General features: G+C 41.3%; 1 protein-coding gene across 6 annotated transcripts in view; it reads right to left on the bottom strand.

Moving 5' to 3' along the window:
- LOC126354139 (neurofibromin) overlaps positions 1 to 5,061 on the bottom strand; it is a 447,919-nt gene extending 442,858 nt beyond the window's left edge. For 5 of the 6 annotated variants that reach the window (XM_050003568.1, XM_050003586.1, XM_050003552.1 and 2 more), the window contains exon 1: positions 4,896 to 5,042. In XM_050003568.1, coding sequence (XP_049859525.1) covers positions 4,896 to 4,955 — 60 coding nt within the window. In that variant the 5' untranslated portion in view covers positions 4,956 to 5,042. Of the gene's footprint in view, positions 1 to 4,895 lie in introns of all 6 variants that reach the window. The other variant, XM_050003542.1, reaches the window with a different exon arrangement.
- Positions 5,062 to 24,839: the final 19,778 nt, after the last annotated feature.

Genomic DNA, 24,839 nt, shown 5'->3' with positions numbered 1-24,839 from the left:
ACCCTGTCTCACTACCTTCCCAACCACTGCTTCCCTTCCATGTCCCTCGACTCTTATAACTGCCATCTGGTTACTGTACAAATTGTAAATAGCACTTTGCTCCCTATATTTTACCCCTCCCACCTTCAGAATTTGAAAGAGTGTATTCCAGTCAACATTGTCAAAAGCTTTCTCTAAGACTACAAATGCTAGAAATATAGGTTTGCCTTTCCTTAATCTATTTTCTAAGATAAGACGTAGGGTCAGTATTGCCTCACATGTTCCAAAATTGCTACGGAATCCAAACTGATCTTCCACAAGGTTGGCTTCTACAAGTTTTTCCATTTGTCTGTAAAAAATTCGCGTTAGTATTTTGCAGCCGTGACTTATTAAACTGATAGTTTGGTAATTTTCACATCTGTCAATACCTGCTTTCTTAGGGATTGGAATTATTCTATTCTTCTTGAAGTCTGAGGGTATTTCGCCTGTCTCACACATCTTGCTCACCAGATGGTAGAGTTTTCTCAGGACTGGCTCTCCCAAGGCCGTCAGTAGTTCCAATGGAATGTTGTCCACTTCCGGGGACTTGTTTCAATTTAGGTCTTTCAGAGCTCTGTTAAACTCTTCACGCAGTATCATATCTCCCATTTCATCTTCATCTACATCCTCTTCCATTTCCATAATACTGTCCTCAAGTACATTGCCTTTGTATAGACCCTCTATATACTCCTTCCACCTTTCTGCTTTCCCTTCTTTGCTTAGAACTGGGATTCCATCTGAGCTCTTGATGTTCATACAAGTGGTTCTCTTATCTCCAAACGTCTCTTTAATTTTCCTGTAGGCACTATCTATCTTACCCCTAGTGAGATAAGCCTCTACATCCTTACATTTGTCCTCTAGCCATGCTTGCTTAGCCATTTTGCACTTCCTGTCGATCTCATTTTTGAGACGTCTGTATTCCTTTATGTCTGCTTCATTTACTGCATTTTTATATTTTCTCCTTTCATCAATTAAATTCAATATTTCTTCTGTTACCCAAGGATTTCTACTAGCACTCGTCTTTTTACCTACTTGATCCTCTGCTGCCTTCACTACTTCATCCCTGAAAGCTACCCATTCTTCTTCTATTGCATTTCTTTCCCCCATTCCTGTCAATTGTTCCCTTATGCTCTCTCTGAAACTCTGTACAACCTCTGGTTCTTTTAGTTTATCCAGGTCCCATCTCCTTAAATTCCCACCTTTTTGCAGTTTCTTCATTTTTCATCTACAAGTCATAACCAATAGATTATGGTCAAGTCCACATCTGCCCATGGAAAGGTCTTACAATTTAAAACCTGATTCCTAAATCTATGTCTTACCATTATATAATCTATCTGAAACCTGTCAGTATCTCCAGGCTTCTTCCATGTATACTTCTTCCTATTCATGATGAATGAACACAGTCTGTGGGAATGAGACTTTCTTACTCTTAGCGATTTGTTTTGACTGCATCACAATCAACCTATGATTTGCCATAGCATCACATATCCAAATACAGCACCATTTATGTCCTTTCTTACTTCACAAATTACAAGTTTGGGTTAACAACATCTTCATGTGCTTGTGAACTTCTCAAAGTTACCTAATATTTCTGTTACCTAACTACATTGTGGATCAAGCACCTTTTAAAAAAAAAAAAAAAATTGTTGGAAGGGTTGGTTGGTTGATTTGGGGAAGGGGACCAAACAGCAAGGTCATCAGTCCCATTGCACTTGGGAAGAATGGGGAAGAAGGTCAGCCATGCCCTTCCAAGGAAACCATCCTGGCATTTGCCTGAAACTATCTGAGGAAATCATGGAAAACCTAAATCAGGATGGCCAGATGCAGATTTGAACCATCGTCCTCCCAAATGCAATCCCAGTGTGCTAGCTGCTGCGTCACCTTGCTCAGCGAGCTGAAGTGGAATGGGGGGGGGGGGGGGGTGATGTAGCTGAGCACAATTATGTAAATGGACAATATGTTGCCATATTTTTCATTGAGAAACTGTACTATGATTGTATAATTATAAAACTGACTCATCCCACATCACGGCAAGAGATTGCAGTTATGGAACATACAACTAACTAAACTATATATCATAGAAGTAGTGGTCAAAATGACTATGGGGAGTTGACTGAAAGGTACAGCAACAATGGAGAGGCCATCAGGTTCCAAGCATTTACATCTGATGAAGTCAAGACATGAACCTGCTTGCCTTCTTAAACTAGAAAACTGAAATATCTGCTACCTAGAATAGAACCTGTAATTCTGTAATAATTTTCATATTTTCTTGAAGAGTTTCTGTTCAGTACTCTTATTATGAATACTTTTTTAGGGCTGTATACTAACACATAGTCATCGCTTTGCTATGTAGGTAGTTACAGATAAGTAGTTCTTTCAGTAGAGCAAGTATAGACACTGTAATCTTAGAATACCTACTATTAGACAATATTTGGCTTAAAATTCGTTGAAATATATGCATAAACTTCAATGTGAAAAAACAAGTGGAGTTACAAAAAGTTTCTTCTATTTAAAAGGTTATTGGTATACATACATTGAGATTCTGGAATACTGATTTCCATTTCATGACTTTAAAACAGGGAAATTTCAACAATTAAATACTGAATGTACATGGTTACATTTCAGCCCAAAATATTCTGTTTATCCATTCATGAATCTTAAGCAACAGCCCATCAACACAAAAGGTTATCCTGACTCTGAAACAATGTAGGCCTAAGACATGGAATACTCTTACATCACACACGGCTTTATGCCCAACTGCAAGGTATAATGGACTACATGTTGAAGGCTGTAGGGCCTACTTCAGCACACATGAAATGTGTCAATGCATTGATAAATTATGTTGCATATGTGCAGTGGATGGATGCCTCACATCTCCATGGACAATAAATTTAGCCACATTATACAAGAGGTGATCCCCACTATAGTCTTAAAGGACACGGGAGACCTGAGGTCCTCAGTACTTAGATCTTCAGGTACTGAAGTATCTGCCACAGTCTGCAGGCCAGTAGGGTGAGAACACAATCTGTACACTTCGTAAGTGTTGTATGTTATGAATAAAAGTCTGTTGAGTATCTCTATTTTGGTACTTCAGGTTTATATATCCAATACACACTCCAGAAGGAAAACAACAAGTTTTATTCGAGGTTTTTCATCATTTCATCAAGACCTGGCAAAGTGTGGACAAACAGTGAAGCAGGTTCTCACCATGTAAAAGTGTCTACTTTGTCAGGTCTTGACAGAAAGTCTCAAGTTAAACTTGGGAACTCTGGCAATGGAGCTTTTGCTCTGAAAAATGCAATGGAAATAAAAACCTGAAAAATCAAGACACTGAAAAATAAAGACATTGAAAAATAAAGACACAGGCTGTCAATGGAATTTTATTCATAAAATATATATCTTTCACTTCTATGTGTGCCACATAAAACAGTTATGGATTCATTAAAAATTCATATTTCTGGATTATTTAATGCAACAAGAATGTTAAGGTGGAGAGAGAGAGAGAGAGAGAGAGAGAGAGAGAGAGAGAGAGAGTTAGAGAGACAGAGAGAGAATATATGTTTTGCAGTCCGTATGTATGTATTGTAAATATCTGTGTGAAAGAATACCTGAAAACAAAATTAAAACTATAAAACTATTTATAAACGTAAAATGATATATTGTATGCATGTGCTGTTGTGATCTGTGAGAAAAAGTGTCAAAATAACTTAAGATCTAAACATGAAACTACAGAAAAATATGGTAACCTTGTGAATTGTCATATTTGTGAATTATTTGGATTTAAATTGTAGTATGTTGGCTAAATATTAATATATTTGTGTAAACTGATTTGCACCATATTACAGCTACACACACTGTACACAGTGTTGACAAATGGGCCAAAATAAAAATCTACCATTCAATCAAAGCACTGCCTACGGATGTGAAGAGATGATGGAAGTTTTCCATCAATGAACCATGTTTTGTAAAAGACATCAGATTCATGTATTAGTAAGTGGTACAGAAATTAATTGTTACACGTCATCTCAAAGAAGGGGCATCCCATCATTCATATGTCTTATGGATGGATGAATTATGAGGTTTAATGCCATGTGGGAAATTTTAAAATGGGACACATTAATGTGGTGCTCCTAATAACTAACACGCTGTTAAGAATGATTGCTTTTGTTCAGGAAAACAAGATAGCTAAATCTTCAAACCATTAATCAAAATTTGCTAATTTGCGATAATCATATTCTGGAAATATTCGTAGGTCAGTATTGAATTTCAGCTACTACAATAGAAAATGGGCCAGTTACAGGTAACAAATGGTTCTATGTCACCATCGCATTATTCTGCTGATACGAATGTAGTATAGTTTCAAACCTATATGGAAAAAAACACTGATGTCAAAAATATTTATCTTGGCGGTCTAGGTGCGGGACGCGTATGCGTACACTTCTTAAGATTGACTCGATGTTTGATACTCGCTGCTCTCTAATATACAGGACACGACGAGTCTTGCTTCAATTCGGTCATTCAATCATTTGCATACCGTAACATTGGGATTATTTATCATTCTGGTTTCTTCCAGTTCACACATGCGTCAGATATTGATTTCATCGTGCGCCACGATTTTCATTGATGGGCGTGTCAGTACCAACATTTATGAAACATTTGAATGACAGGTAATTCTTCTTTCCCAATATGACAGCAAACCGCTAAACATCAATGCAACCGTCAGTTATATTTCATTCATCCCTTCATATCCCCACCACAACATCCGGTCTGGCTAGCCCATTCACAAAAGCTGTCTGCAAGATATTGATTTTCAGATTCGTTAATATCAACTAAATTTGCTAAAAGAACTAAGCTAGAAGGCATTTGATTTACTATACCTGTTCCTCGAATCTTGTTATTAATGCTGATACCCACTCTACCGGTTTCTGAGTTGCCATGTTACCAAAATACTGTCACAAAATACAACCTTACATTTCGGCAGCTCTTTTTAGCGCCATTTTGAGGTACGCCTTCCATTGCGGACAGGCCACTGGTTCCGAGTGAAGCAATACAGAGCAATGTGGTTTAAAAAGAAGCGTAAGGAGGGAATGCAGACTTGTTAATTATTGACAACAGACAAACAACTCGTATTGTTTTGAAATTAGGTGTGATCGTAAGTTAATTATCCGCATATTGTATATCTTTTACTGTAAGCAGTAGCCGCTTGTTGAACTCACCAAGTGGCGCTAAGATATAAAACAACTTTTTCCATAATTCTTGCGGTGGAGATCCATCCAGCAAATCAACTGTCATCCTTGATATGACAGAAACAATATAGAATTCAAATGGAACAACAGTTAGAGGTTTTCCAGCGTCGTCACGTACTAATCTCTCAAAGCTCGGTCTTCTACAGTATGTCAGTGCTGCAGTATATTTTGTCTACAAGAACGCAGAATACCGAAACGCAGACAATAATTATTTCGTCTCCTCAGCAAGATGAGTTTGTAGAGCCGGTTACGTATACACTATAAGCTGACCATGCACAGTACAGTGTGCCAAAGCTACACCATAGAGCAGAAATATTTCTTCTCTATGAGCTACACCCTAAGGCCCAATAGAAGACGGTTTGAGTTTATGGGACTAGTCATGACGGTACACTGTAGTAAAAATAATAATAATAATCTGTCGATTCTTCCAACATAATAATGCTAAACGCAATTCAAAACAAATCGGATCGGGTCTTTGTTTAGTCGACTCCTGTTTAGTTCATTGGTAGCAAAATTATTTTCTTTTGTAACATCCAAGTAGTTATGTCGGGAGGGAGTGGGGATGGGAGAGTGTGTCAATCGTAATTGGGTCAAATTATCTAAATGAAGAAGTGGACGAGCCAAAACACAGTGTCCAAATAATATATACTGGTAGTATGAACTCTGCTGGTTTGGAAGTTGGTGTTTTGGTTCTCTGAATACACTGGTCTTTTGTGATTTATCAATCAATAATTCACTTGCTTTCTTACTAAAATTACCTTTGTAACTATATTACAGCAAGAATATTAGTACACTTGTGTAAATATGGGTAACACGAATGAATTAGTAAACTTCTTGTCCACTCATAGTGTCATAATACCACAGCCGACTTTAAATTGGCCGTGAGCGTACAGGTTATTGACAGTGCAGCCACTCTGCCCTTAGTCTTCAACTCTAATAATGGTAGGACACTATTATATTTATCAGGCACAGGTTCGGGGCCGGTTTCTCATTAGGATGCTACAGTTATTTAGTTTCTCCCCCCCCCCCCCCCCCCCCGCCCAAATACAATTTGCTGCCATTTTCATTTTTAATGTACGCTATCACAGTTGCCTAGGCTTCAATAATAGAAACAGTAAATATATATAACATGTTTTAATATAACAATAATAATTTGCTTACATTAATAGTTATAGCCTACATCACTTTAGTAACAATAATAATTTACGCCAGTAAATGTACTGGAGTTTTCGTTTAGGTAAACAGTTACAACAGAATAAAATGTCTTTTTTAAATACGAAATTACAATTTTGCGAAGTCGTTGATCATGTTTGTTGTTGTTGTTGTGGTCTTCAGTCCTGAGACTGGTTTGATGCAGCTCTCCATGCTACTCTATCTTGTGCAAGCTTCTTCATCTCCCAGTACCTACTACAACCTACATCCTTCTGAATCTGCTTAGTGTACTCATCTCTCGGTCTCCCTCTACGATTTTTACCCTCCACACTGCCCTCCAATGCTAAATTTGTGATCCCTTGATGCCTCAAAACATGTCCTACCAACCGATCCCTTCTTCTAGTCAAGTTGTGCCACAAACTTCTCTTCTCCCCAATCCTATTCAATACCTCCTCATTAGTTACGTGATCTATCCACCTTATCTTCAGTATTCTTCTGTAGCACCACATTTCGAAAGCTTCTATTCTCTTCTTGTCCAAACTAGTTATCGTCCATGTTTCACTTCCATACATGGCTACACTCCATACAAATACTTTCAGAAATGACATCCTCACACTTAAATCAATACTCGATGTTAACAAATTTCTCTTCTTCAGAAACGCTTTCCTTGCCATTGCCAGTCTACATTTTATATCCTCTCTACTTCGACCATCATCAGTCATTTTACTTCCTAAATAGCAAAACTCCTTTACTACTTTAAGTGTCTCATTTCCTAATCTAATTCCCTCAGCATCACCCGATTTAATTTGACTACATTCCATTATCCTCGTTTTGCTTTTGTTGATGTTCATCTTATATCCTCCTTTCAAGACACTGTCCATTCCGTTCAACTGCTCTTCCAAGTCCTTTGCCGTCTCTGACAGAATTACAATGTCATCGGCGAACCTCAAAGTTTTTACTTCGTCTCCATGAATTTTAATACCTACTCCAAATTTTTCTTTTGTTTCCTTTACTGCTTGCTCAATATACAGATTGAATAACGTCGGGGAGAGGCTACAACCCTGTCTCACTCCTTTCCCAACCACTGCTTCCCTTTCATGTCCCTCGACTCTTATGACTGCCATCTGGTTTCTGTACAAATTGTAAATAGCCTTTCGCTCCCTGTATTTTACCCCTGCCACCTTTAGAATTTGAAAAAGAGTATTCCAGTCAACATTGTCAAAAGCTTTCTCTAAGTCTACAAATGCTAGAAACGTAGGTTTGCCTTTTCTTAATCTTTCTTCTAAGATAAGTCGTAAGGTCAGTATTGCCTCACGTGTTCTAACATTTCTACGGAATCCAAACTGATCCTCCCCGAGGTCCGCATCTACCAGTTTTTCCATTCGTCTGTAAAGAATTCGCGTTAGTATTTTGCAGCTGTGAATTATTAAATTGATAGTTCGGTAATTTTCACATCTGTCAGCACCTGCTTTCTTTGGGATTGGAATTATTATATTCTTCTTGAAGTCTGAGGGTATTTGGCCTGTCTCATACATCTTGCTCACCAGCTGGTAGAGTTTTGTCATGACTGGCTCTCCCAAGGCCGTCAGTAGTTCTAATGGAATGTTGTCTACTCCGGGGGCCTTGTTCCGACTCAGGTCTTTCAGTGCTCTGTCAAACTCTTCACGCAGTATCGTATCTCCCATTTCATCTTCATCTACATCCTCTTCCATTTCCATAATATTGTCCTCAAGTACATCACCCTTGTATAAACCTTCTATATACTCCTTCCACCTTTCTGCCTTCCCTTCTTTGCTTAGAACTGGGTTGCCATCTGAGCTCTTGATATTCATACACGTGGTTCTCTTCTCTCCAAAGGTCTCTTTAATTTTCCTGTAGGCAGTATCTATCTTACCCCTAGTGAGATAAGCCTCTACATCCTTACATTTATCCTCTAGCCATCCCTGTTTAGCCATTTTGCACTTCCTCTCGATCTCATTTTTGAGACGTTTGTATTCCTTTTTGCCTGCTTCATTTACTGCATTTTTATATTTTCTCCTTTCATCAATTAAATTCAATATTTCTTCTGTTACCCAAGGATTTCTAGCAGCCCTCGTCTTTTTACCTACTTGATCCTCTGCTGCCTTCACTACTTCATCCCTCAGAGCTACCCATTCTTCTTCTACTGTATTTCTTTCCCCTATTCCTGTCAATTGTTCCCTTATGCTCTCCCTGAAACTCTGTACAACCTCTGGTTCTTTCAGTTTATCCAGGTCCCATCTCCTTAATTTCCCACATTTTTGCAGTTTCTTCAGTTTTAATCTACAGGTCATAACCAATAGATTGTGGTCAGAGTCCACATCTGCCCCTGGAAATGTCTTACAACTTAAAACCTGGTTCCTAAATCTCTGTCTTACCATTATATAATCTATCTGATACCTTTTAGTATCTCCAGGGTTCTGCCACGTATACAACCTTCTTTCATGATTCTTAAACCAAGTGTTACCTATGACTAAGTTGTGCTCTGTACAAAATTCTACTAGGCGGCTTCCTCTTTCATTTCTTAGCCCCAATCCATATTCACCTACTATGTTTCCTTCTCTCCCTTTTCCTACACTCGAATTCCAGTCACCCATTACTATTAAATTTTCGTCTCCCTTCACTATCTGAATAATTTCTTTTATTTCATCGTACATTTCTTCAATTTCTTCGTCATCTGCAGAGCTAGTTGGCATATAAACTTGTACTACTGTAGTAGGTGTGGGCTTAGTATCTATCTTGGCCACAATAATGCGTTCACTATGCTGTTTGTAGTAGCTTACCCGCATTCCTATTTTCCTATTCATTATTAAACCTACTCCTGCATTACCCCTATTTGATTTTGTGTTTATAACCCTGTAATCACCTGACCAGAAGTCTTGTTCCTCCTGCCACCGAACTTCACTAATTCCCACTATATCTAACTTTAACCTATCCATTTCCCTTTTTAAATTTTCTAACCTACCTGCCCGATTAAGGGATCTGACATTCCACGCTCCGATCCGTAGAACGCAAGTTTTCTTTCTCCTGATAACGACATCCTCCTGAGTAGTCCCCGCCCGGAGATCGGAATGGGGGACTATTTTACCTCCGGAATATTTTACCCAAGAGGATGCCATCATCATTTAGTCATACAGTAAAGCTGCATGTCCTTGGGAAAAATTACGGCTGTAGTTTCCCCTTGCTTTCAGCCGTTCGCAGTACCAGCACAGCAACGCCGTTTTGGTTAATGTTGCAAGGCCAGATCAGTCAACCATCCAGACTGTTGCCCCTGCAACTACTGAAAAGGCTGCTGCCCCTCTTCAGGAACCACACGTTTGTCTGGCCTCTCAACAGATACCCCTCCGTTGTGGTTGCACCTACGGTACGGCCATCTGTATCGCTGAGGCACGCAAGCCTCCCCACCAACGGCAAGGTCCATGGTTCATGGGGGGTTGATCATTGGGTCACCAAACTCGGACTTCAACTGCCGCAGGTGATTCTTTTAAATTAATGATATAGCTATGTGCTAAGCTCTTCTTGTGAGTTTCAAATACATATGTGGTGTTGTACACTATCGATACCACGCCGGGCTATCAGTATGAAGGAGTTGGCAGTAACTCTCGTGACTGCCCGCCAATCCAAGGCCAGTTCGAAAACACATCCTCTGCAGCATTCTAGGCCAGCACCACCACAGAGCTGGCTTAAGAAGACGCAATACCAATGCCAGCTCTGTCGGATATCAGAATAACCTTGGCGCATTCGAAGCCTGCTACTTAGCCTCACCTCTCTCTGTGACTACCTACGACAAACTTGCTTGTGTCAAGGAACTATCGGAAAACAAATGGACTAGCTGAATTGAAGAATTAAGAACATATTACATGTGTTTCTCATAAATTGCCCTCTGTCTCTGAACCCCTCTATTCCTCGACATCCACTCCTAGACATACCCAATAACTGGCGATGAGACTGTGCCCATGAGTGTTCCAGTTTGCTTCTAATTCTCGCCATATAACCCACCTGGAACCACTAATACTTTCTCTTCAGAACTGTGATTTTTTACAGTTCTTCCGTTCCTGTGCTTTTCTGTTTCAGAAGGTGGCCTTCAAATGACTGTTTTGCTTGTACATATTGAGGCTAACATTCATGGTTTTTAGTTGTGCATACCATGTCCTGTTTTGTAATTTTTGGTGCATATATTGACCATCTCTAGTCCTCCAAAAGAACTGTCAGTAACACAGATTGTTCAGTTTCAGGAGCAGCATATGCAGAATTTGATGGAAATGATGACAAGACTGCTCACTGCACAAGTAAACACACCACTGCCGTCCCCACCAACTGCAGCACAGCCAGCAGTGCCTGTTTCTTCTCCATCATTCTGTGCATTTGATTCAACATATGAGGAATTGTTCGATTACTGAGCACAGCTCAATCCACACTTCACAGTGAATGACATAGAAGGTAGGAGCAGGCAATCTTATTTTCGCTCGGCCACCGCGTCTGGCATTTTACAAATTCTTTCATCTGCAAATGTAGCCTAATCAGACTCATGAGCAGTGAGTGGCACACTACAAGGGCTTACACGCCATTGCATATTTAAGTATGAGTGTGGATGTTATTACAGTGATACCATGATCAGGGATGACATTATTCAAAACGTGTCACATCCTCACATACGTGAAAAGGTTCTCATCCTGATTCTAGTTTGCAACAGCTTTTGCAGTTAGTGGAGTGTCAGGACTTGTAAGACAGTGCAACAGTGGATTTTGATTCCAGTGCTTCTTTGTGCCATACAGGCAGTAGTGATAAATATGTTGTACCCATAGTTCACACAATGCAGCACATAAATTTTCAGCCAGGGCAGAGACATCAATAGAACCAACATGCTAGGCAGCAGACCAATGGCATTCGACCTTGCTATCAGTGTTTCACAGCACATAAGTGCCAGACATGTCCCTGCCGTGACTCTAAGTGTTATCATTGTGACAAGTAAGGTCATGTTCAAGCAATTTGTTTACAGAAATACAAGTTCAACGTACACTTCGCACATTGTCTAAAGTCTCAGTCCATGAATGTTAATGCAATTTTTGCACGCCAAGTAATGTATGTAGTGCTACGCAGTGCAAAATAAAAGCAACAGCGAAAAAGTCACGTACTTCTTACACACAGCAAATTAGTTGTCTGTCTCTCTTCAGATTGCCAATCGCATAATACGCATGCAGCTGGATATTGGTACATCAGTGACAGTGAATGAAAGCTCTTAAGAATTATTAGGTGAGCCTTAGCTACACAAGTCACAGGCAAATCTGTCTGCTTACACTGGACATATATTCCTGTGTTATGTGTTTGCAGCTTTCGTAAAGTTACCAAGATAGTTTCATTCACAGTATTGTGCTTACCTGAAAATAAAAAGCTTTTTGGCATGGACTCTTTTGATCTTTTTTAGTTTGTCCATTCAAGACAATGTTCTGTCTGTGAACTCTTCTATGCCTATGGACAAAGTTGCTACTGAGCGAGGTGGTGTAGCAGTTAGCACACTGGACTCGCATTTGCGAGGACCACGGTTCAAACCCACGTCCGGCCATTCTGATTTAGGTTTTCCATGATTTCCCTAAATCACTTCAGGCAAATGCCGTGATGGTTCCTTTGAAAGGGCACAGCTGACTTCCTTCCTCATCCTTCCCCAACCCCATGGTCCCTTCCCCAAAATCATCCAACCAACCAACAAGGTTGCTAAACTGTGTGATGAATTTAGTGGCATTTTCACGATGGCCTAGGCATTAACTAATAAGTCTGAGACTCATGTTTTCATTAAATGCAAAGTGCAGCAACGGTTTTGCAGAATACTACCTGTTCCTCATGCTTTCAGAGATCATGTGGCACAGAATCTTAGCAGAATAGAACAATGGTGTGATATCCGCTGTAGGAGCCAGTTAGTGGGCATCACCTTCAGGCAGGTTACTCTTATGTGCAGATTTCAAGGCAACAGTAAATCGATTGTGATTTATTCTTTTCTTTTGTCATGGTCTGAGGAACTCGTGGACAAACTTGGTACAGGGCGCTTCTTTTCCAAGGCTGATCTTTGTGACAATTATTTTCAGCTCCTCTTGAATGCACAGTTGCAACAAGTTTTTCTGATCAACATCCACGTGGAGTTATTTAAATTTTTGAGGTTGCCCTTCAGTACTGCGTCTGCACCTGCAATTGCCAACCTTATTTGTTGTTGTATCGCCCACATCTCGTGGTCGTGCGGTAGCGTTCTCGCTTCCCATGCCCGGGTTCCCGGGTTCGATTCCCGGCGGGGTCAGGGAGTTTCTCTGCCTCATGATGGCTTGGTGTTGTGTGCTGTCCTTAGATTAGTTAGGTTTAAGTAGTTCTAAGTTCTAGGGGACTGATGACCATAGATGTTAAGTCCCATAGTGCTCAGAGCCATTTGAACCATTTGTTGTTGTATCGTCCAAAGAAAAAGGTGCCAGAGACGGATTTGTAATTCACAATGAAACCGTCAAAAAGTATATTCATTGCATGCTGCACCAAAAAATGGACAACACTGCATAGCCATGCCTCCCAGAGCTTGACAACGCCACCGCAATCGATGGCCTTGTTATGGCTGAGCAGAGGAACGCTTGTCCCAGTTTGCTGCATCATCCCAGATAGGCTTCCAGTGTATTAACGTCTTCGTCAGAACTCTAATGTGTACAGTATGTCCCTTACACTTCATGTGAAGAGTCTTGTAAATTTGTCTGTATCAACTGATACTTCAATATTCGGAGACAGTTGTAAATTCTCAGAACACTCTTGTGAAAATGGATTGTACCAAGTTAAGGAAATCTTCATATCATTACTGTAATAAAGATAACTAATATTATATGTGTTATAGTTCCACCCAATCCCCTCCCAGAGCAAAGCAAAGAACCCACCATTGTACTAGAGAGTATATTTTCGTCTAGCACAAAAACTAGCGATGATTCTGGTCAAAAATAGACTAGCCTTGCCTGGAGCATGGTTACTGTATGCGATTTTAGTCGTACTTTCACTGCCCGGAGTTGCCAGTTTTCTGTTCTTGATTTGTGTATATCATATCAAGTGTTTCATTAAGTCTGAGTCGCCACAGGAAATGTCTCTAACAGAAATTACTCAGCTTCAGGGACAGCAGACTGGCACCTGCTACTCAGTGTTCAGCAACTGACATCACTACTCTTTCGCCGAGCAGTGCTGCCATAGATTGCTGCACCTAACTTTGGTCCATATCATAGCAACGAAGAAGAATGGTCAGAATATCCGGCGCAATTGGAGGTCCATTTTGCTGCATATAGCTTAACAAGTGTAGAGTGCAATGCTTTCTTTTCGTCGACGGTCGGTCTCGATGTCTTCCATCTGTGTGTTAAACTGTGTCCAGACACTAGCCAAGTACAACGGCCTCATTAGGCTGCTAGACGAATATGTCGCAGCAGCAAGATTTAAATACTTTTGTCTCAAGCAACAGCTTGCTCAAACATTAAACAGTGGATTGCTGAACTCAGAGGGCTGACAAGGCATTGTAAGTTTAAGTGTTCTTGCGGTATCAATTATAGTGATGTCATGTTACATTATTCAGTCACACATAATGTATCAGACACAGACTTTCGCCCAATCCTGATCTAAAAACGGTTCTGCTTATTGCGGAATCTCAAAGTATTGTGGCCTCAACAGAGGTTGATTTTGAGGCTCCATGCATTTCTGCTGTTCGTAGTGTACAAAACACTTGTCTAAAGTACATGACAGTATTGACAGAAAAGTAAACATAGAAGTGGTATACGACATGTGATTCAAAATTCTTTGAGGAAGTCTTGTCCTTAGTGTTTACTTCGTGGCAAGCAAGGCTCACATCAGGCAACAGTCAGCACTGAGTGAATGCACGGTCGCAGCAAAGCTGTCAATAAGCGCATACAGTTATGGTAAAACCATTAATAGCTGTACAAGCCAAACTTCGCATTCTGCATCTCAGAAATCTACTGCTACAGCATACAGGCAACGCATGAACTTTTAGTTCAGTTGTGAGTGAAACAAAATAAAATGAAATTATATTTGGATGCTTCTGTTCCCCTAAGTAATAAAGATTTGTTTCATTTGTTCAGCATGTGCATACAAGACAATGTATTCCTAATCAGTGTTAACGTTAACGTTAACAGCCGTGTGTTGCAAGACACAGAGCTCCCTTGCTATGCTAAGTGTACATTGGTGAGGTTCTTAGTGTATGACAGCCACAATAGCTTCCACAGTATTTGGAATATTGCAAGTCCATGGACGACCTCGGCCACGAGATGGTGGAAGGAGAGAACCTGACTCCCAAAGGCGCAGCTCCAGAACGATGAAATATATTTTTGTCTGGATGGCGTCAACGAAGATATCTAGCAGCATATTCATGAGTGGCAACACCAGCCCAGTTATCAGATGCACCACAGACCAGAAACATATCCATATATTCATCGTTTGTGTATGCTATATGTCTGCACACTGGTTTAGACGTTTACAATATGAATTCGATACAAGTACGCATGTAAATTGGAGTCTGCCAAGTGTGTGTTACTCTGCTCGCAACTAGTCGCTGTCTGGTGAACAACGCATACAGTATAAATACACGATCAGTCATATGTGCTGCTCCACCTACAGTGCATTACCCCTCTGACAGATATTGTTTTGCTTGATCCATCCTGACACCGCTAATTGTGGAATGTTCAGTGTCGAAATACACTGTTTCCCAAACGGTAATAGATGTCATGTTTCCACAATCCCACCAATAGAATAATAATAATAATAATAATAGTAATAATGCATTGAGATATGTACTAATCAGCACATGGTTACCAGACTCAATGTTGAAAGGCATAATTAGTGGGACCATGGTGATACCACATACAAATAGTAACCAAGTTCGGACATTATTCGTAAAGCACGTTGCTAGTCCTACCAGTAACACTAGGCCCTAACAAAATGAAATACACCTTAACAAGGTTTCGAATCTAGCAGATGAAGTGGTGCAAATAAATTCACGCCCACAATGTGGAGAGGGCTTCTTTCAAAGCTGACCAATCTTCCATTTCTACAATTGTAGTACGTAAGTGCAAATGTTTTCTGGAGGACCCACTGCAATCGCTGTTGACTATTAAGATGCAAGATATTGTACCACCTGGACTACATTTACCAAATAAAACACATTTCCCTCAACCGAGGATTGAAGCATCAACCTTATACTGTAGCCTCCCCCTCACTTATAGACCTTAATGACAGTAAAAATTAAACTGCGTGTACCTAATGGAAATTTGGGAAAAGCAATCGTCACCGAAGTTAATCTGTCGTTAAAGAGGGAGGAAAGGGTTACATCTAAATGAAAGGAAAAATGCAAATGCAACTGGTGGAAACTAATTTTGAAAAAGGGTAAGGATAATAAAGAAAGTAAATGTGCAGTCGTTACATTAACAATTAACTGGCGTTAATTAGATATTTGAGATTTGAGGAAAATTACGGTCGCCAGTCCTATGGACAACTACTATAATAACTGAAAAGAAAGGCTATTGCACATATAAGTAGCACTAAAAGCATGGCAACTGGATGTTGACACATGTTGTGTGAAAACTGAATGTTTGTCAGAAGTAATAAATTTCGCTACACTCTGACTTAATTTAGCAAAAGAATTAATAAAACCGCAAAATTGAAAGTTTATTTAGTGACTGAAGTTAATAGTGAACTTTGTCTCTGAAGCACTATGAAATTCAATAAAATAAGGTCAGTCTTGGGCTACCTCAACAATCATTTCAAAAGCTACTTGAATCTACGCAATTTAGAAATAAGAGATTTAACATTGAACTTGAATTAAATGATTCTGCACAATTAACAATAGCAAAATTTAGTACGTACCAAGCTGAGCTGCAGTCACAGGTAAGCTAAAATATGGTAAAAAAACTCGCACTCTTAATTTGTGCTTGTGTAATCTAAATATTGTAGCCAGCTATGAATACCTTAACTGAACTTTGAAATTAAAGCAGTGAAATCGAATGATATTACTTTAATGCCGGCGTTTGAATTTCAACGACACTCGAGTTCATTTCGGAAAAGGAAGGGACTCTGCTTTGTAATGCAATTGGGACAATAAGCAACAAAGGTTCATGCTATGTTGCTGTATTTTAGTGATGCTAATGGAATAGTTTGAAAACTGAGGTATGCCATACAGTTCTAAAACTTTGTGTGCTTTCAGTCTTCCTTGTTGGTTGATTGCAGGTTTGAAGTCGTCGATCGAGGAGGTGGCGACAATCACTTATTGTCGGCCGTAGCTGTTGCAGGAGCCGGATGTTGGCACACCTTCTTCTCGACACGGTCACCACGCAAAATGGGCTCTTGATGTGTGCCTGCTAATGTTTCCCGTCCGCGACACCGTGCCAGAAACTATCACAGCAAGTCGAGCGCAATTACATGCTGCCAAACCCTGGATGCGCGGCAACTCGCAGGAGCGACACTCAAACCACCTGCTCCACCACCCTACCCCAGCCTGACTCAGTTCAGCCCGCGCTCCACGCGGCAAGTTAACACTACCAAAGATCCTAAACACTTTGGTTCTCAACACAACCTATCGATGTTATCGTTCGATAGCAAAGTTTTCCCTAGGCATGACCCAGCGTAAATATACAAATAATATTTACAAAACAAACCAACTATACATCGACATAAATACACACTCCTGGAAATTGAAATAAGAACACCGTGAATTCATTGTCCCAGGAAGGGGAAACATTATTGACACATTCCTGGGGTCAGATATATCACATGATCACACTGACAGAACCACAGGCACATAGACACAGGCAACAGAGCATGCACAATGTCGGCACTAGTACAGTGTATATCCACCTTTCGCAGCAATGCAGGCTGCTATTCTCCCATGGAGACGATCGTAGAGATGCTGCATGAAGTCCTGTGGAACGGCTTGCCATGCCATTTCCACCTGGCGCCTCAGTTGGACCAGCGTTCGTGCTGGACGTGCAGACCGCGTGAGACGACGCTTCATCCAGTTAATTTATGGCGTATGTCACAGAAATGCAAATCGCAGCTGTGACACTGTATGCTAAACGCTACCCAGATCAGTGATGTCCGTCATGCCAAACCACTGGCACCTTGTGCAAGACACTCATGGAAACAGGATGTTGGGCTCCCAGAAAACGTCGATGTATAACGCCAGCGACTGGCAATGGAAACGAAATTGCTGTTCTGGCTGTTGTAGCGCACAATCCTCAGGTGGGTGTACAAGAAATTGAACGAGGTGTAGGAATAAGCCACAGTAGTGCGTGCAGAATCTTGCATCGGCATCGGTTTCATTCGTTCCATATATCACTATACCAAGAACTGTACGGGAATGACTTTGAATCCTGCATTGCATTTTGTCGTTATACACTTAAACAGTTGCGAGGTAATCCAGTGTTCCTAAGCATTACGTTGTTTACGGACGAGGCTTCATTTACATATCATGGTAATGAGAATCTGCGGAACATGCACTACTGGTACGTGCAAAATCCCCACTGGATTCGCCAAGTTGCTCACGACAGTGGAGTGTCAGTGTTTGATGGGGCATCATTGCTAATTGTATTGTAAGTCCCTATTTTTGCTGTGGAACATGGTTCTAACATCACAGATGTCCTGCATACAATGCAAAAGTTGTCAGAGACGTTCTAGATGCTACAATTTCCAAGTTGGTGGACAGGGTGGGGAGGTATTGTGCGATGGCCAGCATGGTCCCCCGACTTGACGCCACTAGACTTTTTTCTCTGGGGTGCAGTGAGAGACAGAGTGTATCTACGACAGTAGAGGATATGCAACATTGTATTACTGTGGCGTGTGCAGCAATATCTATTAGAAACTTTATAGTCTGTGCAACACTCTCTCGTTACCCATCTGCAAACGGGTATTGATGCAAACGGAGGGCACTTCGACCATATGTTGGCGTGACACAGTTTCATTGGTCAAATATATATAGTGTCAATCCTCCCCACTCCACCAAGAGTGTCTTTACGCCATCCACCTAACCTTCGTAACCTCTTGGTTCATCCCTATGAAATCCCCAAACCACCTTCCCTACCCTCTGGCTCCTACCCTTGTAACCGCCCCCAGTGTAAAACCTGTCCTATGCACCCTCCCACCACCACCTACTTCAGTCCTGCAACCCGGAAGGTGTACACGATCAAAGGCAGAGCCACGTGTGAAAGCATCCACGTGATTTACCAACTGACCTGCCTACACTGTGACGCTTTCTATGTGGGAATGACCAGCAACAAACTGTCCATTCGCATGAATGGACACAGGCAGACAGTGTTTGTTGGTAATGAGGATCACCCTGTGGCTAAACATGCCTTGGTGCACGGCCAGCACATCTTGGCACAGTGTTACACCGTCCGGGTTATCTGGATACTTCCCATCAACACCAACCTATCCGAACTCCGGAGATGGGAACTCGCCCTTCAGTATATCCTCGATATCCGCCAGGCCTCAACCCTCGACTAATTTCAAGTTGCCGCCGCTCATACCTCACCTGTCTTTCAACAACTTCTTTGCCTCTGTACTTCCGCCTCGACTGACATCTCTGCCCGAACTCTTTGCCTATACAACAAATGTCTGCTTGTGTCTGTGTATGTGCGGATGGATATGTGTGTGTGTGTGTGCGAGTGTACACCTGTCCTTTTCTCCCCCTAAGGGAAGTCTTTCTGCTCCCGGGACTGGAATGACTCCTTACCCTCTCCCTTAAAACCCTTATCCTTTCGTCTTTCCCTCTCCTTCCCTCTTTCCTGAAGGAGCAACCGCCGGTCGCGAAAGCTAGAAATTCTGTGTGTGTGTTTGTGTGTTTTATTTATTGTGCCTATCTACCGGCGCTTTCCCGCTTGGTAAGTCTTGGAATCTTTGTTTTTAATATATATATATATATATATATATATATATATATATATATATATATATATGTCCTAATACTCTGTGCCACATTGAAGAGATCAAGACATGTTGAAATGATTTCAAATACACTGGTCTGCAAAACTTAAGGATGAATGTAATTTTACACGATGTGGTCACTGTTCGTGTTTATGATGGTTCCCTGGACATTAAAATAGGCAGGAAATGCCTTTGTTATGGTGGATGATAACTGCAGATAGCAATGCATGCTCTACAATGTGCTCCCATGCCATCCACAAAGTTGGTAAGGATTTCTTATGATAGGACGTTCTATTCCTCCACCAATGCGGTTGACTATTGCTGGATGGTCGTTGGTGCACGTGAATGTGTTGTAATACGTCTTCCCAATGCACCCCATATGTATTCAGTGGGATGTAATTTAGGGAATGGGCAGCCATCCAATTCGCCGAATATACTGTCATTCCAGGAGCTCCTCCACCTATACAGTTCGATGTGGCGATGTATTGTCTATAAAATGAAGTCATAGCAGAATGCATCCCTCAAAAGATGCCATGCCAATGCTGTATGTACCCTCATATAGCTAGAGTTCAGAACATTTAAAGCACCCATGATTATTGTCTAACATGATCGTTTTGGTGGTCCTGGTGTTATGGTGTGGAGAGGCATAATGTTTCATGGCCATAATGACCAACTTTTTGTACAAAATAGACTCACCTCTCAGCGATATTTTCACACTGCACTGCTTCCCCATGCATGTCTTTTGATAGGTGCATCTGGCTGTGACTTCGTTTTTGTGGAATGCAGTGTATGATCACATCGAACACTACAGGTGTATGAACTCTTGGAATGAGAGGATATTTGGCGAATGGACTGATCTGCCCATTCTCCTAATGCAAAACCCAAGGGGTGGATTTGGGAGACATATTTCAGCATGTCCATAAGCACCAATGACCATCCAGCCGTTGCTAACAACACTGTCGAGGAATGGATGCTATACCATAAAAACTTCTTGCCAATCTTGTGTCTAGCATGGGAATATGTTACAGAGCATGATTTTTAAATGATCCAGCAGGTTCAGGAAGGGATTCCAGTGCTCAACCCTTTAATTCAAAATCAAATTTTAAAATTTGCATTCGTTTTCTATTTAACCCCTTCAAGACCCTGGCCCCAGGGTACTTTTACCCCACACGATCCCCCTAGTGCCGGCCCCGGCCTATGTCAGCTTTGTAATCATGGGAGCTGCTACTTCTCACTCAAGTATCAACTCAATTGAAATCACGAAGCTGAGTGCACCCTGCTTCACTCCTCCCACCAAGGAAAAATCCATAGCAGTATGTCAGTTCGAACCCATGTCCTCTACATTGCAGCCAGAAACTCTGGCCACTGAGCTATGGAGGTGGACCATATTGCCTAAAGCCATATTTTAATCACAGCAAAATGTATCTTTTTTGGGTATTTACAAACGTCTTGCATTAATGAAACATATTCTATGATTAGAATCTGAGCACTTTTTAGTGCACACAATATAAATATAGCATATAGGCTACAGACACACATCTCTAATAACAAAAAAGGGAAAAATATAAAGATGTTACACATAAGTTTGTGTAGCATCATATCTTCTGCTTGCTGATTCATTCTCATTCTCTGTTTGTCTAGCTGTAAAATTATTTTAAATCGTCGCAATCATATAAGCCAGTTATGCATCCTGAATTCGGGTATCATACCACACCCACTCCAGCACGACTTACAGAAATAGTTCTTTATGGTCCAGTGTGTAAAATTTCCCATTTATTACACATTTACCTATCACTAATGATTTTGAATGATTTTTTATGAGAATTAAATCTCTAGCCTCATAGTTTTTGATAGTGTATTATTTCTCTTTCTTTCTTCCATAGTTTTGCTTGGTTTGACTGTGTAATAACTGTTTGTCTGACATTCTCTTCTCACTGAATTTTAGCGCAGTCATATTGAGATATATGTTGTGACCATTTATTTCGTTAATTGTTCCCAAACATTAGTGCCTTTGGTTCGAAATGTGTAGATAACTGGGAGAGATTGATCGTTCACGATGACTTGCAACTGATTTAGACAGTCAAACCATAGTCTTTTTCTTTTTAGGTTGTATAGTATCATAAACTGAATACATTTACAAAAACGTGTCCTGATGGGTTGCCATCTGGATTGAATTTGGGTAATCCCTGAATCTGCTAAAAATGGCGCTATCGATCTCATATGAACTGAATTCCGTTATCTGATTATAATGCATCTGGTTTTAAAAGATTCACAAATTAACTGACATGAAATCTCTTAATCAGTTTGTTGATTGTGTCCTTTATTCTGTATACAATGCTAGAATAAAATGTAACACCCTCAAGACAACATCATTTTTCTGGCAAGTGAAATGACAGGTAATTCATCATTGTGGGAGTACATGATAATAAACTGAGACGAAATACAGTGTACAGCCCCCACCCCTCTGGCTGCAACGCTGGCATGCTTTCTCATATGCAAACGATCGTAAAGGTACCAAACGGCGTCCTGCAATAGATTGTCCCAAGCATTTTTTATTTTTTATTTTTATTTTTTTTATTTTTGCAATTGTCAATGGTTCTTGGAGGCCCTGGAGATCGAGTAAGTTCCTGCTTTATCATGTTCCATGCATGTTCAATTTGTGAGAGGTCTGGCTGTGTTGATGGCCAAGGTGCCTGTTGTACAGCATGAAGAGCATATTCTGTAGCAGTGTCCATATGTGGACATGCACTGGCCTGCTGAAAGCACATATCATCTATCTGTCAAAGAAGTGACAGTAGCATGGGGACAACAGCCTATGGAGTGTAGCAGGTGCTGGTGACTTTACCCTGTATAAACACAAAATGTAACTGTGAGTTATAACTGATGTCCCCTCCCCAGCACACCATAAAGCCTTGGATGAAACCTATGTGTTATGGGTGAATGCACTCTGAAATAGGCAGCTCATGGGGTCTACGCCATTCATGTTTATGTCTATGAACCATACACAGAGAAAAACTACTCTTATCATTGGAGATAACAGAGCTTTATTCCACTCTTTCACAAAACCTGAGTAGCCATGCTTGGTGGTGCTGTGGTGTCAGTAGTAGCCTGGCCAGATTCACATGTGTTCTTAGTCCTGCTACAAGCAGATAGTTTGCAGTGGTCCATGATGACATACCACGTGTAGCCTGTGCTCAGACTATATCTCAGAATGGAGCTTAGTCATCCATCACTTCATGCATGATGCACCAATCTTGAGATGCGCCTGAACTACACTCCTGGAAATTGAAATAAGAGCACCGTGAATTCATTGTCCCAGGAAGGGGAAACTTTATTGACACATTCCTGGGGTCAGATACATCACATGATCACACTGACAGAACCACAGGCACATAGACACAGGCAACAGAGCATGCACAATGTCGGCACTAGTACAGTGTATATCCACCTTTCGCAGCAATGCAGGCTGCTATTCTCCCATGGAGACGATCGTAGAGATGCTGGATGTAGTCCTGTGGAATGGCTTGCCATGCCATTTCCACCTGGCGCCTCAGTTGGACCAGCGTTCGTGCTGGACGTAGAGACCGCGTGAGACGACGCTTCATCCAGTCCCAAACATGCTCAATGGGGGACAGATCTGGAGATCTTGCTGGCCAGGGTAGTTGACTTACACCTTCTAGAGCACGTTGGGTGGCACGGGATACATGCGGACGTGCATTGTCCTGTTGGAACAGCAAGTTCCCTTGCCGGTCTAGGAATGGTAGAACGATGGGTTCGATGACGGTTTGGATGTACCGTGCACTATTCAGTGTCCCCTCGACGATCACCAGAGGTGTACGGCCAGTGTAGGAGATCGCTCCCCACACCATGATGCCGGGTGTTGGCCCTGTGTGCCTCGGTCGTATGCAGTCCTGATTGTGGCGCTCACCTGCACGGCGCCAAACACGCATACGACCATCATTGGCACCAAGGCAGAAGCGACTCTCATCGCTGAAGACGACACGTCTCCATTCGTCCCTCCATTCACGCCTGTCACGACACCACTGGAGGCGGGCTGCACGATGTTGGGGCGTGAGCGGAAGACGGCCTAACGGTGTGCGGGACCGTAGCCCAGCTTCATGGAGACGGTTGCGAATGGTCCTCGCTGATACCCCAGGAGCAACAGTGTCCCTAATTTGCTGGGAAGTGGCGGTGCGGTCCCCTACGGCACTGCGTAGGATCCTACGGTCTTGGCGTGCATCCGTGCGTCGCTGCGGTCCGGTCCCAGGTCGACGGGCACGTGCACCTTCTGCCGACCACTGGCGACAACATCGATGTACTGTGGAGACCTCACGCCCCACGTGTTCAGATTTTGCTCTCCTTTCTACCAGGTGGGATTTGCATCTTGCGTCTGACATATTTTTACACATGCCCATAAAGTAATTGGGATAAATTTTACATCTCCAATCTATTCCTTTCTCAAAGATGATTGTTCTCTTCCTTCTGATAAATGTGATGATGGTTCTGTGACTATGTTGTGTTCTCCTTTCATGCAAATTATTTTAAAACTGTGTATCTGCAATTGGTAGCTATAATGGCCAATGGGCTAACTGTGCATACAGTAGTTTACAACTGAGTAGGAAGCTTGGATTTTTGTCATTACTGTATGTTTTGGTATAGTGACTTGCTAAATAAAAATTAAATCTCTTGAGTGTCAATACTATGGCTAATGCTTTAGTGGAATATGACTTCTCATAATCTTTTAAAACTCTACATCAAAATGTCATCAAGGTCTAACTCTGGGTGGTATAAAGCCTTGGCTTGAGTAAGTTCTTGTCTAAGTATGTGAAAGCTGACTGGCTTTCTGTTGTCCACTCGCATGCCATATGGTTGTTTAGCAGTCAGTTCAAGACTTCTTTATTCCGTGCCTCCTTTGGAATAAATCTCTGGTAAAAGTTGCATAGCCCTATGATCCATTTTAACTGTTTTCTGTTACATGGTATAGGAAAATTGCGTTCTGCTGTAATTTTGCTTTGATCTGGTATTATTCCTTCTAATGAAACGTTAGAACTAAGAAAGTCACTCTTCCACCTTCAAAAATTTGGACCTTTTTATATTTGCTATGGCTTTGGGCCTTCAAAATACATGTAGCACGTCATTTATTGTTGTTGTTGTCCTCAGTCCAGAGACTGGTTTGCTGCAGCTCTCCATACTACACTATCCTGCGCAAGCCTCTTCATCTCCAAATAACTACTGCAACCTATATTCTTCTGAATCTGCTTAGTGTATTCATTTCTTGGCCTCGCTCTACCTCTTTTATCAATTCGTAGCGTTCTTGACTTGTTAAACTAGCTATTTACGAACCATCAATGTAAACCTGCATTTGATATAATAATTTTGTACCCAATAATTTACCAACAGCTGCAGTGAACACACTTGTACTTACATTCAACTCAAGTGGTAGAACTTTGAACTGGTAACTTGTTCTTGCATATCTGA

Source organism: Schistocerca gregaria, chromosome 1 (assembly GCF_023897955.1).
Source record: "Schistocerca gregaria isolate iqSchGreg1 chromosome 1, iqSchGreg1.2, whole genome shotgun sequence".
Taxonomy (NCBI): domain Eukaryota; kingdom Metazoa; phylum Arthropoda; class Insecta; order Orthoptera; family Acrididae; genus Schistocerca; species Schistocerca gregaria.
Note: the sequence above shows the minus strand (reverse complement) of the source record. Positions and strands in the feature narration are given on the sequence as shown.